The 13,969-nt window shown below is 45.5% G+C and overlaps 1 protein-coding gene across 2 annotated transcripts in view; it reads left to right on the plus strand.

The window, feature by feature from the left end:
• Positions 1-13,969, plus strand: part of LOC149307493 (SMAD family member 3) — a 45,507-nt gene that overhangs the window by 21,481 nt on the left and 10,057 nt on the right. For both annotated transcript variants that reach the window (XM_089539287.1, XM_089539286.1), the window contains exons 2-4: positions 12,568-12,761; positions 13,215-13,349; positions 13,558-13,632. In XM_089539287.1, coding sequence (XP_089395413.1) covers positions 12,568-12,761; positions 13,215-13,349; positions 13,558-13,632 — 404 coding nt within the window. The remainder of the gene's footprint in view (positions 1-12,567; positions 12,762-13,214; positions 13,350-13,557; positions 13,633-13,969) is intronic.

Here is a 13,969-nt window from a genome sequence, read left to right on the forward strand (position 1 = left end):
CCTTTAATGGTTGTGTAAAAGAGGGAATTCCAGCAGTTGTTGCTTACTATCTACTGCATTATTTCTACAGTGGAGATTAGACCTTTCTCATTTATTGTTGTTGTTGTGTGCCTTCAAGTCAATTCCGATTTAAAGTGACCCTAAGGCAAACCCTTCATAGGGTTTTCTTGGCAAGTTTCTTCAGAGTGGGTTTGCCATAGCAATCCTCCAAGACGGTGAGGGCAGGATTTGGCCAAGGTTACTCAGTGGGTTTCTGTGGCTGAGCCAGGATTCGAACCCTGGTCTAGAGTGTGCTAGTCCAACACTGAAACCACTACTCCATGCTAGATCTGAGCAAGCAGCTACACAACTAAGTAAAGTTGGTTCCCAAGAGTCTTGGTGTGTATCAAGCCCCATCCGCCGCTACTTACCTGAGGATTGTGCATACGGCTGCGGCGTACAAATGTAATAAAATGTGTGTTGTTTTTGTGGAGAGTGTCCTTTTTACTCTAAGGAAAAGCTGAGGGCACATCCAGAGTTATTAATCGGTGGCAACTTATGCAATGGACGAATTTATTCCAGCGTCCAAATGCAGCCATCCAGCCAAACTGGACATGAAGCAACCTCTCTGTCTTGCAAGAGTCCTCCTCTTGGAGGAGAAAAACTGGTTTGGGAACAGTTCTGCATTACCTACAATTGCACCTTTGATGGTGACTTTCTCCTTCTTCCAGAGGAAAGGAGAGAAGGGAGGAGAAAACCACAAGGAGGGATGGTGTGATTTCTAGGGGGAGAGGAAGGCAGAGACCGAGGACATGTGCGCATGACGTATTTTTGCAATTTTCCAAACTCTCCGTCAGTTATAATTACTTTTATGAAATTATTCATGGCATTCATTATTATTGTACTTGCAGATTCATAACCCAGACTTATGGGCCTGTAACTGCTCCATATACTCTAAGAATATAGCTGCATCTCCAGGGCAGAATTAATGCAGTTTGATATTGCTCTCACTGCCATGGCTCAGTGCTAAAGAATTCTAGGAATTGTAGTTTTGTGAGATATTTAGCCTTCGCTGCTGGACAGCTCTGGTGCCACAACCAACTACAAATCCAATGCTTCCACAGCACTAAGCCATGGCAGTGAAAGCGGTGAAAGTGAAGCATTTCTAGTCTGCATCAATAGAAGTATAGTGTCTAGATCAAGGGAAGTAATAGTGCCACACTATTCTGCCTTTGGTCAGACCTGGAATAATACTGTGTCCATTTCTGGGCTCCACAGTTCAAAAAGGATATTGGAGTTTGTCCGGAGGAGAGCCACCAAAATGGTGAAGGGTCTGGAAACCATGTCCTATGAGGAACGACTTAGGGAGCTGGGGATGTTTAGCCTAGAGAAGAGAAGGTTAAGAGGGGACAGCCCTGTTTAAATATTTGAAAGGATGTCATGCTGAAGATGCAGCACATTTGTTTTCTTCAGTTCCAGAGAACAGGATCTGGAGCAATGGATTCAAACTAGGTTTAGCCTGGAGAAGAGAAGGTTAAGAGCTCATGTAGCCCTGTTTAAGTATTTGAAGAGGTGTCATATTAAGGATGGAGGAAGCTTTTTTTCCTGCTGCTCCGGAGAATAGGACACAATGAGCAGTGGATGCAAGCTCCAGGAAAAGAGATTCCAGCTCAGCAGTAGGAAGACCTTCCTGAGAGTAAGAGCAGTTGGACAGTGGAACGCTTTCCCTTGGAGAATGGTGGGGTCTCCTTCTTTGGAGGTCTTTAAACAGATGGCCATCTGTTGGGGATGATTTGAGTGTGAGTTCCTGCATGGCAAAAGAGGGTTGGACTGGATGGCCCTTGGGGGCCAACCCTATATTTCTATGAGGAAGGCTATGCGTGTGAGATTTCCATGTTGGAAGATGTGCAGCCAGGCCTGGGATGTGTGTCTGCTTCTTCCATGGAAGCACCATGGAGAAGATCATGGAACATCATGTTCCCAGTAGAAACCCAAATACCACACACACACACACACACACACACACACACACACACACACACACACACACACAGACAGTGCTTGCCAGTTTGGAAATCTGCTAGCCAGAATGCTAGCCAAGACCGTGCTAAATTGAAGGGGAGGTGGGTGTTGGCTCCATTTACCAAAACCATTTACTAAAGCCATGCGTGGGCAGGAGCCGAAGGTCTGAGGGGGAGTGAGAAGCCATGCAGCAGGTTTTATTCGGTACAACCAGGAACACCATCTGTGCATTTTGCCGTTTGCTAGCTGGGAAGAGGCTCAGATTTCCAGGGCTTGTTAAAAGCAAGAGGTGTTTGTTTCAGAAATGGTGGCTGGGTTGTTGTTGTTGTTGTTTTGCTTTGGTGGGGGAGCAGAACGTGCAGAAGTGTGACTTTGGCACTGTGGAGGCTTTTTCGTTGTTGCCGTTGTGTACCTCCAAGTCATTTCTGAGCCTGTCATGGGGTTTTCTTGGCAAGGTTTGTCCGGGGAAGGTTTTCCATTGCCCTCTCATGGAGCTGAGAGAGTGTGACTTGCCCAAGATTGCCCAATGGGTTTGCCTGGCTGATCCAGGATTTGAACCCTGGTCTCCACAGTCATAGTCCTACACTCAAATCTGTCTTTAAAAACACATCTTACCAAATTAAACTATGTTAGTGTATGTGCATGAGCAAAAATGGCCAAGGCTGCATCAACTGGATTGTAGAATTAATTCCTTTGGACACCACTTTAATTGCCATGGCTCAGTGCTATGGAATCCTGGGATTTGTAGTTTTGTGAGCTATTTAGCCTTCTCTGTCTGAGAGCTCTGGCGCTCTCAGAGCAAGCTACAAATTCCAGGATGCCACAGGATGGTGTTAAAGTGGTATCAAAGTGCATTAATTTTGCAGTGTGGCAGCAGCTCAAGGCACTCAGCCTGGGAGAAAGGATTCAGAGAAAAGGGGTGAAGATGAAGTGAAGCTGCGCATGGCATTGTTATGGGGTGCTCTTGGCGGAGGCATGAAACCTAAGGCCTTGGAGTGACGCTTTCCTACAAACCTCATCTAATTTGCGTAAATGGTGAATCACAGGAAGTTCAGCCTTGTTTTGACTTTGACAGCTGTGGAGAAAAAGGAGGATGAGCTTTCCGGCTGTTGCATATTTTTAAATCCCTGAAATTCTTTTGAATGAGTCCATGGTTTGAAGGTTGGACTACAACTCTGGAGACCAGGGTTCAAGTCCCTGCTCAGCCACAAAACCCAGTGGGTGCCCTTGCTCAAGTCACACTCTCTCAGCCTCAGGAGAAGGCCATGGCAAACATCCTCTGAACCAATCTTGCCAAGAAAAGCCCTGGATACGTTTGCCTTAGGGTCGCCATAAGTCCAAAATGACTTGAAGGCATACAACAACAACAACAACAACAACAACCATCTTCTTGGCTATAAATGCCAGATTTCGTCAGGTCCTTCCCATTGCACTCTGGATGGCGCTTGCTTCCACCCTCCTCTCTCTCTCTCTCTCTCTCTCTCTCTTTCTTTCTTTTTTTCCAATCCCAGGGAAAGAAAACTTTTTAAGGCTCATGCTGTGCAATCTTGTGGGTTTAGGAGAGCAGCCAAAGTGTGGCCGAAAGATAAAACGTTGACCCGGTGCATCCTGTGTGCGTGCAAACGGAGGCCACTAGCCATGTGTCTGTACACACCAGGAGAGGGGAGGCTTGGTGAGTCTTGGGGACAAATATCTCCCCTTGGGACCTTCAGTGTGGGACGTTATTTCACATTAAACAATGCAGAGAGGCTCTGTGGCTTGTTTAAAAAGGGAATCGTGGCTGCTTGAGGAACCGAGGAGAAGCCATTTACCCATCTGTTTATCTTTCCAATTAATATCCTGCTTTCTTCCCTGTGTGGGTCCCAAAGTGGCTTACAGTGAAAGTGGAAACAAAATTTGTTGTGTGCCTTCAAGTCGTTTCGGGCTTATGCTGACCCCATGACTGATGGCAACCCTATCATTTATGGTGACAATATCACTTATGGTGACCCTATCACTTATGCCAATCCTGTCATTTATGGTGACCTTATCACTTACAGTGACACTATCACTTATGGCCACCTTATCACAGGTATTTTTCTTGGCACGTTTCATTCAGAGGGGGTTTGCCATTGCCATCCCCTGAGGCTGAGAGAGTGTGACTTGCCCAAGGCTGCTCAGTGGGTTTCCTGGCCAAGTAGGGTTTCAGATCCCGGTCTCCATAGGTCCAACATGAGTGTCTCCTTCAGAGGGTCGCCATGAGTGGAGGCCAAGTGGGAGGCAGCTAAGAGCAACCCAGTAGAGCCTGAGGACAAACAAAGCAGGATGCCTGGCAGCAGCTGTTTCGCCTCAGCTGGTCAAGAAGAAAGGGATGGTGACTTCATTTCCCTCCCAACCTCCAGTGAAAGCCAAAGGGAAGTTCCTTGAACCACAAGCGCATGGAGCAGAGAGTGTTGCCCGACAACACAACCCAGGAAGAGGTCCTGGGTGTTTCATGGAGACTCAGAAGTGCTGGAAGAAAGCCTTCTCTATTTGGCCTCAGAAGGAGGGGTGGGCAGGGCGAGGAGAAAGGCTTGTTGTTGTTATTGTGTGTCTTCAAGTCATTTCTGACTTATGGTGACCCCCTGGAAGAGAACCCACTTCAACTGATATCTGTTGGCAGTCTCTGATCCAAATCCCTGTATAGGATCTGAGGCCTTGAGATTATATAGGGCCCCGCAACAAAAAGCACTTGGCTGAAATTTCATTGGTGCCTTAAATCAACGTAATGAGGCTCTCTCTTGGGGGAAAATGGCGGAGTATAAATGAAGGGATGGAGGGATGGGTGGTTGGATGGTACTTTTAGGAGAGGTGTGTAGAAGGGACAAGGATGGCAAAGGAAGTTGCCCCTTAAGCTCCTGAGGAAGTGGCAGGACAGAGAGTGCATCTACACTGCAGAAATAATGCAGTTGGACACCACTTTAAATGCTGTAGCTCCATCCTATCAAATCCTGGGATTAGTAGTTTTAAAGGTCTTTAGCTTTCTCTGCCAGTGAATGCTGGTGCCTTGCAAAATTACTGATCCCAGGATTCTGTGGGATGCAGCCATGGCCATTAAAGTGGTGTCAAAGTGCATTATTTTTGCAGTGTAGATGCACCCAGAGAGATCTTTATGCTGACATCACAATACCTCTGGCCATTGTATCTCTATGCTGGTGTAGCATGGCTTCAACCCTTGTAGAGCGAATATTGCTGGTCTTTTTAATTGGGCAAGCCTTATCAGTAATGATACTCCAAAAAGGAAAGCTAATCTCGCAACCAGATTAATCTCACTCGCCTCATATTGATTTATTCACGAGAAGGAAATCTTGGCCTTAAAAAAGTCACAGATTAAAATTGCTCAGTAGCTGCGAAAGGCCAGATTCCCTAAATCCCGAAAGTCTCGTCTCAGCCGAGCAATGTGCCATTTATAGAAAAGACAAACTGGCTCTGAAGTCTTAACCTTTCTCTTAAGTGTTTTATTTTTGGTGCTTGAGCAACAACCGTTTCTGATTCCAAAGTCATCCTCACAACAGGCGCTTTGTTCGTTGCCCTTTTGCAAAAATAAAACACCCAAACCTCCACCTCAAGACCTAGAGCTCTGGAAAGCTCTTTAGGCTGAGAACGCGTCTTGCGCCGCTGGGCCTCCGCCGGACAATAAAACTGTCCCTGGCAGCCTTCGGGAAAAAGGAATTTAAAAACCATTTCCCTCCGTAGTTCAAAACGACACATTGCTGCTTTGCTATTATGGAGCAAAAGGTTTGAAACGGGGACTATTAAGGAAAAGTTGGTTTTATTTTTGTAGTGCTGGAAATCCCATGGGAAGGCAAAGATGTACATTCCTAGGATAAAAGCCCTGGAGGCTTTAGTTTATTTCATTTGTTTCCCTTCATAAGAAAGGTAAGGTACTACCCTTGGGGAGGGGAAAAATGAAATGCACAAATATAGCATGAAGGACACCTGGATTAACAAGATGAAGGGGGTCTGGGAGCCCTAGTAGACCACAAGATGAACATGTGTGATGCAGCAGCTAAAAAGGCCAATGCGATTCTAGGCTGCATCAATAAAGGCATAGTGTCTAGATCAAGGGAAGTAATAGTGCCAGTCTATTCTGCTTTGGTCAGGTCTCACCTGGAATAATCCTGTATCCAATTCTGGGCACCAAAAAAAGGATGTCGGAGCGTTTCCAAAGGAGGGCAACCAAAATGGGGAAAGGTCTGGAAACCATAAAGCTCTTTGAGGAGAGACTTAGGGAGCTGGGGATGTTTAGTCTGGGGAAGAGGAGGTTAAGAGAGGTGACATGATAGCCTTGTTTAAATATTGGAAGGGATGTCATATTGAGGAGGGAGCAAGCTTGTTTTCTGCTGCTCCAGAGAATAGGACCAAGAGCAATGGATGCAAGCTGCAGGAAAAGAGATTCCACCTAAACAGTATCCACATATCCATGGAGTCTTTATCCGTGGATTCAACCCTAAAGCCCTATGAAAAGTGACTTAGGGAGCTGGGTATGTTTAGCCTGGAGAAGAGGAAGTTAAAAGGCGATATGACAGCCTTGTTTAAGTATTTGAAGGGAAGTCATAGTAAGGATGGACCAAGCTTGTTTTCTGTTGCTCAAGAGAATAAGAGACGGTGCAATGGATGCAAACAACAGGAATAGAGATTCCACTTCTCTCTCTCTCTCCTTGTCTAAGCATTTTTGGTGTTTTCTGAGGTATAGCATGTAGCGCAATGCCAATGCAACATTTTTCGGTGACATGTCATCATGCTAACCGAATTATAATCCAGCCCAATGTTCTGAGAAGCAAGATGAACTCCATCCAACCAGAATTGAGGGAGATTGCTCAGCCAACTAATACAGTCTGTTCCGCAGCACAAATGGGCTGTGTATGTATCACCAGAGAAAAACATGGAGGTTTGGTCTGGCTTGAGAAATGTCTCTTTTCCCCTTTGCATCTCCAAGTGGAAGACTTGTTAGAAATGATGTCCAGTCTCAAGCGCTTGCTGAGGCTGGAAAGGAACAAACATTGGGTGCCTCAAAAGCTTTGCAAGTGTCATCTGTTGCTTTCTTAGAAACCCAAATTGCTGAGTGCAAGTATAGCTAGGTGAGCAGAGTCACAACTTTTGTGGGCTGCTTTTTGCAAGGCTGTGTTTATGTGACCTGGCTTAGTTTTTGCAAGGGCCTTTCCACAGAGAGAGCTCAGGTTCCTGGTGGGCCTTCTTTGTTTTGTAGGAAACAGTCCCAGTTTTCTAAACGGAAACAATCCCAACAACACAAACACCAACACACAAGCACCCTTCCTGCTTTTCATTCACTAAAAGGTGTGCTTGCCGATCATTGATCGCCAGTCTGTATCCAGGCTCAACCGCTGGATAATTGAACCGTTTGTCAATAATGTGGTTGGTGTCTTAAAAAGAAGTTGGCAGCATGAGCTTTCCTAGACTTCAGTCTTCTCCTCAGCAATTTTTTAAAAGCACTGTATCTGTGTTTTCTGGTTTTGTTTTGTAATTTTTGTTGTGTGTGTGGGGGGGGGGGAGACGAGTTGGATGATATTTCTCTTGAAGCAGGCATCTGGTGGTGCAGACTCTCTAAGTAAATAGACATACTGCTATGGGGAGGAGGCGTGATTCACTGTCCCATATGTACCTTTTGGAGCAAGCCAAGGAGAGAGTGTGGAAGTGTGTTTGTGTATGTGTGTTCTTTTCAGAGGATCAGGTGGGTGTGCAAAGCCTAGTCACAGAATGTAGGGTTTGGAAGAAAGGTCGTGTTGGCCTTTCCTAGCCCATCACCCCCATGACAACTTTGGTTGCATCTCAACGTATTTGGCACAGAGGCAGAAAAGCACATCCTTGTCTCTGGCCTAACAGGGATGAATGAAAGTAACATGTTCATGTCCTGAAACTGCAAATTGTGGAAATCTGTGGACTGGTTCACACATGGGTTGCTCAGTGACTTCAGCATCAAACGATGAACTGTATGTGTGAACCATCTCAGACTAGTGGTTCCCAGGACAATGGCGCATGAATCCGGTTTGGGTTAAAAGAGCTATCCATATCTGGGGGGATGTTGTTGTTAGTTGCCCTCAAGTCAGTTTCAACTCATAGCCACCCTATGGATGCACCATCTCCAAGAATCCCTATCCTTCCTTGCAGTCTTGCCCAGATCCTGCAATAAGCCCTTGGCATAATAACCCCCCTGATCAAGTCTATCCATGGTTTGTGGTCTTCCTCTCTTTCTTCCACCTTTGATCTTTCCTAGCATTATTATTTTCATGCCTTCTCATGATGTGGCCAAAGTACGATAGTCTCAACTTGACCATCTTTGCTTCCAAGGGGAACCCTGGTCTGATCTGTCCAAGGACCCATTTGTTTGTCTTGGCTGTCCATGGGATCATCCTAAGTCCTCTTCTCTGGGGACAGAGTTCATCATTTTGGATAGGTCCTTTAAGTTTAGAGTAAAACCTGGAAGTATGGATTCATCACTCCCACTGACATGGAGTTCACCAACTGCCACAGTAATGATCTCCTGTCAGTTGGGATGGTGAATCAGCTCTGAGGTTTACTCCAACCTTTAAAGGAACCGTCCAACGCATTGACCTTATTGCAGAGGATGCAAATCTTTAAAGTTCATAATACAGTGGGGGCCTTGGTATCCCCTGGCGCTTGGTTCCAGGACCCCCTGTGGATAACAAAATCCATGGATGCTCATGTCCTATTAAATGCAATGGCGTACTAAAATGGCGTCCCTTATATAAAATGGCAAAATCAAAGTTTGTTTTTGGAATTTATATGTATATTTTTAAATATAGTCAAACTGTGGATGCTTGAATTAGTGGATAAAAAAAATCCATGGATACAGAGGGCTGGGCCTTTTAGGCGACAGCTGTGACACAAGCATCAGAGAAAGACAAGCGTTGAGTTGACAAACTAGTAACTTCAATGGACTGGATTTCAAGATTAGCCCACAACGTAGGTGTATATCATTCGCCCATGCATCTGAGGAAGCAGTCTCCAGTCTACGAAAGCTTATGCTACCAACTTTCTTTCATTTAGTGCTGCAAGATCCCTTTGCGTACTAATTTTCCAGACTAACGCAGCTATGTCTTTGAATCCATTAGCCCTGTAACCAATGTATCCCACCCTTAATGGGGACTACATTAAAAAAGCATACACAGTGGATAAGGCTCCCAAAGGCATGGCATGGCAAGTATATCAAAGTCTAGTAACATTTCAGTGGAAAAGCATTGAAGTGTGTTGTGGCACAAAGCCATTGCCTTTTCCATGGGTGCAGCCTCCAGTTTTCTCTGACCTCGATCAAGTTGATAACTAGAAAGTGTGGGATGAATCATTTCCTGCCCATCTGAACCAGATGCTCCCTTGCAGAAGGAGAGCGCACAGGCCTTCCAGATGATGCACCTGATGGCAAATAAGGGCCTTGCTCTCCACTTAGCAAAACAATATGTTTCCACAAGAAGAAGAGGAACGAAATGCATGCCTTTTGAGGACAGAGGGAAGGGAGACAGACAGATTTCTCCGGGGAAGAAAGGCGAAAAGGACAGCAAAGAGAGAGACAACTGGGTTGGTTTTTATTGCTCCAACTTCCTTAATTATGACTCACAGTTCGCAAAGAGAAGGAAAACCCAGCATGATAAACAGATAAAGCACACATGTCCAAGAGGATGGGAAGGATGACTGGCCTTGATAAAACACTGACCAAGCCTTTGTGAAAGTTAAAGAGTGTTGCGCAAAACACAGATAAGAAAGAGTCCATCTGGAATCCCAGTTTTCCAGAACTGAAGAAATCCTCATGGAGAGGCGAGGTATAAATAAAGTTTTGTTATTGTTATTGTTGTATGTACAGCGCTGTGTAAATTTACAGCGCTTTATAAATAAAAGTTAATAATAATAATAATTGTTATTATTATTAAAGAACAATTTTATCTTCACCTCTCTACAACAAGCAAAGAATGGGGAGGGAAGTTCATACTATACAATTATAGCACTCTGATTCCACCTTAATTGACATGGCTGCCTCCCATAGAAACCTGAGGTTTGCAATTTGGGAAAGTCAAAAACTTTCTGACTCCTAGATTGCAAATCCCAGGATTTTAAAGGTAGTCCCCATAGTAGCTAAAGTGGAACCTTAGTGTGTCGTGCGACAGGGCCCTGGGATGATGGACCACTGACTCCAAGGCTACGCGATGAACTGAAGCTCCATAAGCAACCTCTCAGTGGGGTCATATAAAAATTGAGGACAGGTTTTGTGGCTAAAAGTATGGATATGACCCATGAATGAGTTCAAGGTGGGATTTAGGGGAATGTAAGAAAGGATGTAGTAAAGGATGAAGCAAAGGAAAATCATCTTGGGGAGATATAGATCACATTGTTCTTACCCCCCCAGTCTTCCCCCCAAATGTTACTCCTCTTGAAATGAAGATCTGGCTGCCCTTATGAAGCTGCCCTTCCTAATCCAGTCTGTGCCTCTTGGAGGGTTGCCACCTGGGGCTCCACCTTGTTGCAGGAGAGCCTTGTTTTTCTCCTACGTCTTGGGAAAGGGGGGGCTGTTTAGGACGCTCACTTTGGTCCGGTTTTCGCCTATGGGAGTGAACATAGCTTCCTGCCACAGGAAAAGGCTCCTGTCGTCCACGTTGCAGCCTTCCATGTGGAGCCTGGACCAGGAGGCTGCCAGTCAGCCATGGCTGTGGGAAAGCGTCCCAACTGGCACCGGTTTAATCCCAAATGTGGTCCTGGCGAGCCAGAGAGGGTGCTTAAATAGTAGGTAAAGGGAACGGCAGAGCAGGGCGTAGTCAGGCCGCTGCATTCGCAAAGCATTGGCAACGTCTTCTTCCCTCTGGCTTGGACCTTGTTGGCTGACGTTTCTAAAGCCATTGGACTACAGCTCACTTCTGGTCATGCTAATCCTGACCCAAGAGGGGAAAATGCTGGTCTGGCAGAAGATATATCATTAAACACTGAGGTCGGAATCGTCTGTGCCATTGTATTTCCAATTTCTATGTATGGATGTGGAAGCTGGGGCAGAGAAGAAAGCTGGTAGGAAGAGAATCAACCTCCTTTGAAACGTGGTGCCGGAGGAGAGTCCTACGGAGACCATGGATGGCCAAAGAGACAAATAAAAAGGTCTGAACACAGATCGACCCTGGACTTTTGCTAGAATGACTAAATGAAGACTGTTGTAATTTGGATACAGAGACAGTGTGACCTCTTGGAAAAATGGTAATGCTTGGTAAAGTGAAAGGTGGTAGGAACAAAGAATGACTGCTCTACAAGTGGATGGACTCAACGGAGGAAGATACGGCTGCCCCAGATATAACTGATAGCCAAGGCTCTTGGAAATCTCTCATTCAAAGCATTTTCATTAGCCTGTCTGCCTTGGAAAAAGTTTTCATTAACTTTCCCCTGGAATATCCTTTTTTTTAGACACAGGTGAAAACTGTGAGCTAAAAGTGGGCAGCTTCGGAGGGCTCGGTGGCCAATTATTTCACCCCCAGGACCTACCCAGAAATGCACAACAAAAGATGAAACATCAAAATAGGAAAGGCCAGGAATCCCCTCTTAGTTTGGTTACTTCTTTATTAGGTTTTGAGGGTGGGGGGCAGGCTCTCTATTCTATTACAATACAGCCCCAAACCCCATCTTTGTGGATTATTTCTGGGAGACCTCCAAGGAGTCCCAGATGCTGTAGGCTGTATTTCAGAGGAAGGAACTGGCAAAAGCACCTCTGAGGATTCCTTAGCTAACAAAACCCTATGAAATTCATGGGGTCACCATTAAGTCCTATGCTTGTAATTTCCACTTTGTATGTTGCATACCTGTTTGCTGTTGATCAGTAGTCACCATAAGTCAGCAAGTGACTTGAAGGCACATAGACACACAGTCCTGCTCAAAACAGTCTTCGCCTTGCCATGCTCTAAACTGTTCTCTGCAGTCGCTTTTGTGACTCCTTAAATTATCTTCCTCTGTTCTTTAATTCTCAGCTCACTTCAAACTGAGAGAAACATGCTGTAGTTACTCACGGTTGTGTTGCACATAACAATCTCTTCTTGGCAGGCTTCCTGCAAAAGGTGTCTCGTCTCATGTTGCAAGAGTCATCATAATCTTTCTGGGCGCAAGAGCTTTTATAGCCTTGGCATTCCAAGCAAGGCACACAAACAAATAACATAACAGTGGTTTGAGTAGTTATTTTATGTATTGCTTTTCTAAATGTTTGTGTGCTGTTGTTGTATTCAAAACAGGCATGACTCTTTTGCCATCTATCCGAAAGGGGTTTGGAGAAATTTTGGTGGCCTGGAAAGAAATGCCCTAAAAATCAAACTCAATTTTTTTAAAAATGGGGTTTGGCACTTTCAGGAACCATACTTAGGAGTCTTAAGTGTTGCATATAGTCATTTAGCATACAAAAAGTTCAGATCCTGCCTCTTCCCCCATGAAAAAAGAGAGAGGTTGGGCTGATAATGGTTTCGCCAATGTATATTTTGGATTTTGTTTAATGGTCAAGAGTGTTATCTTTGAATTTTCTCACCTTCCCCGTTGTCTTTTGTCTCCCAAATGCAGGTCGCTGGATGGACGGCTGCAGGTCTCCCACCGAAAAGGTCTCCCGCACGTCATCTATTGCCGATTGTGGCGGTGGCCGGATCTTCACAGCCATCATGAGCTCCGTGCCATGGAAATGTGCGAATACGCCTTCAACATGAAGAAAGACGAAGTCTGCGTGAATCCGTATCACTATCAAAGAGTGGAGACGCCAGGTAGGGCAGGTGCCCTGGATGTGTAAAGATGGGGAACATCTTTTGTCCCTTAGGCCAAACTTGGTTTACCTGGCGGGACACATGCCAATGATTGGTGACACCAAAAGGGAAGACGAGTCAAAAATACCAGCTATATTCTACCTTCATACTCTTAATTGCCAGTCACTGAGCTTTAGGAGCAGTATTTCAACCTTTTAGAGTTGGGGAAGGGCATATAGAAGATGAGAAACCACCACCCATCATTTGGAAGGGAAGTGAGTGGTCATTTGGAGAAGTCCATATTGGACCCCAGGGTTTGAGGTTCCCCATGCCTTGTCTTGAAACCCAACCAACGCCATCATGTTGAGAAACCCAAGGCCCCAAAATATGGAGAGGTGTGTTGGGTGTGTTCCCAGTGATAAGCGTTAATATAGCTGCTGATGTTGTTGCTCATTTCTGCTCTCTCCTCTGCAGTGTTACCTCCAGTCTTGGTGCCAAGACACACAGAAATCCCAGCCGAGTTCCCTCCGTTGGACGACTACAGCCATTCCATCCCAGAGAACACTAACTTCCCAGCTGGCATCGAACCTCAGAGCAACTACATTCCAGGTACTACAGGTCGATCCAAGCAATGGAGGGAGGTGGGAGATAGGGGCCTTTTCAGTGGCTACTCCTAGGCTCACAACTCCCTTCCTAGGGATGATGCCACTCCTCGCTGTCCTTCATCAGCAGGAAACCCATTTTATGCCACAAGATTTTGAGCAACTGCAGATTTCATGACAGAGCCATCTCTCTTTTTTCTTTACCTTTCCTACAGAGACACCTCCACCAGGCTACCTGAGCGAAGATGGGGAAAGCAGCGAGCATCAGATGAACCATAGCATGGATGCAGGTAAACACAAGCAGAAGATGGTCTTGCATGACATCCAAGATGTTGACTTTGTCCTTCTCATCTTCTGGGACCATGAAAAGCCATGATTAGTCCCATCTAGAGTAGACTAGAGGAACCTGGTAGGTCAACAGACACTTACATGACTTGCCTTGATTTGATGATTCTCCTCTACTTGGGACTAACAACTGCAAGGAAGAGAATCATGTGCTTCTCCAGATGTTCTTGGACTGCAGCTCCCAGCATTCCTCAACATTGACTTTGCAGCTGGACTTGAACTCTGGAAAGATCTGATTCCGGGGATTTTAAAAGTAATACGGTAGTTATGCCCAGAGCTCTG

Source organism: Sceloporus occidentalis, unplaced genomic scaffold (assembly GCF_023333645.1).
Source record: "Sceloporus occidentalis isolate IW3139 unplaced genomic scaffold, rSceOcc1.0.p SCAF_9, whole genome shotgun sequence".
NCBI lineage: Eukaryota > Metazoa > Chordata > Lepidosauria > Squamata > Phrynosomatidae > Sceloporus > Sceloporus occidentalis.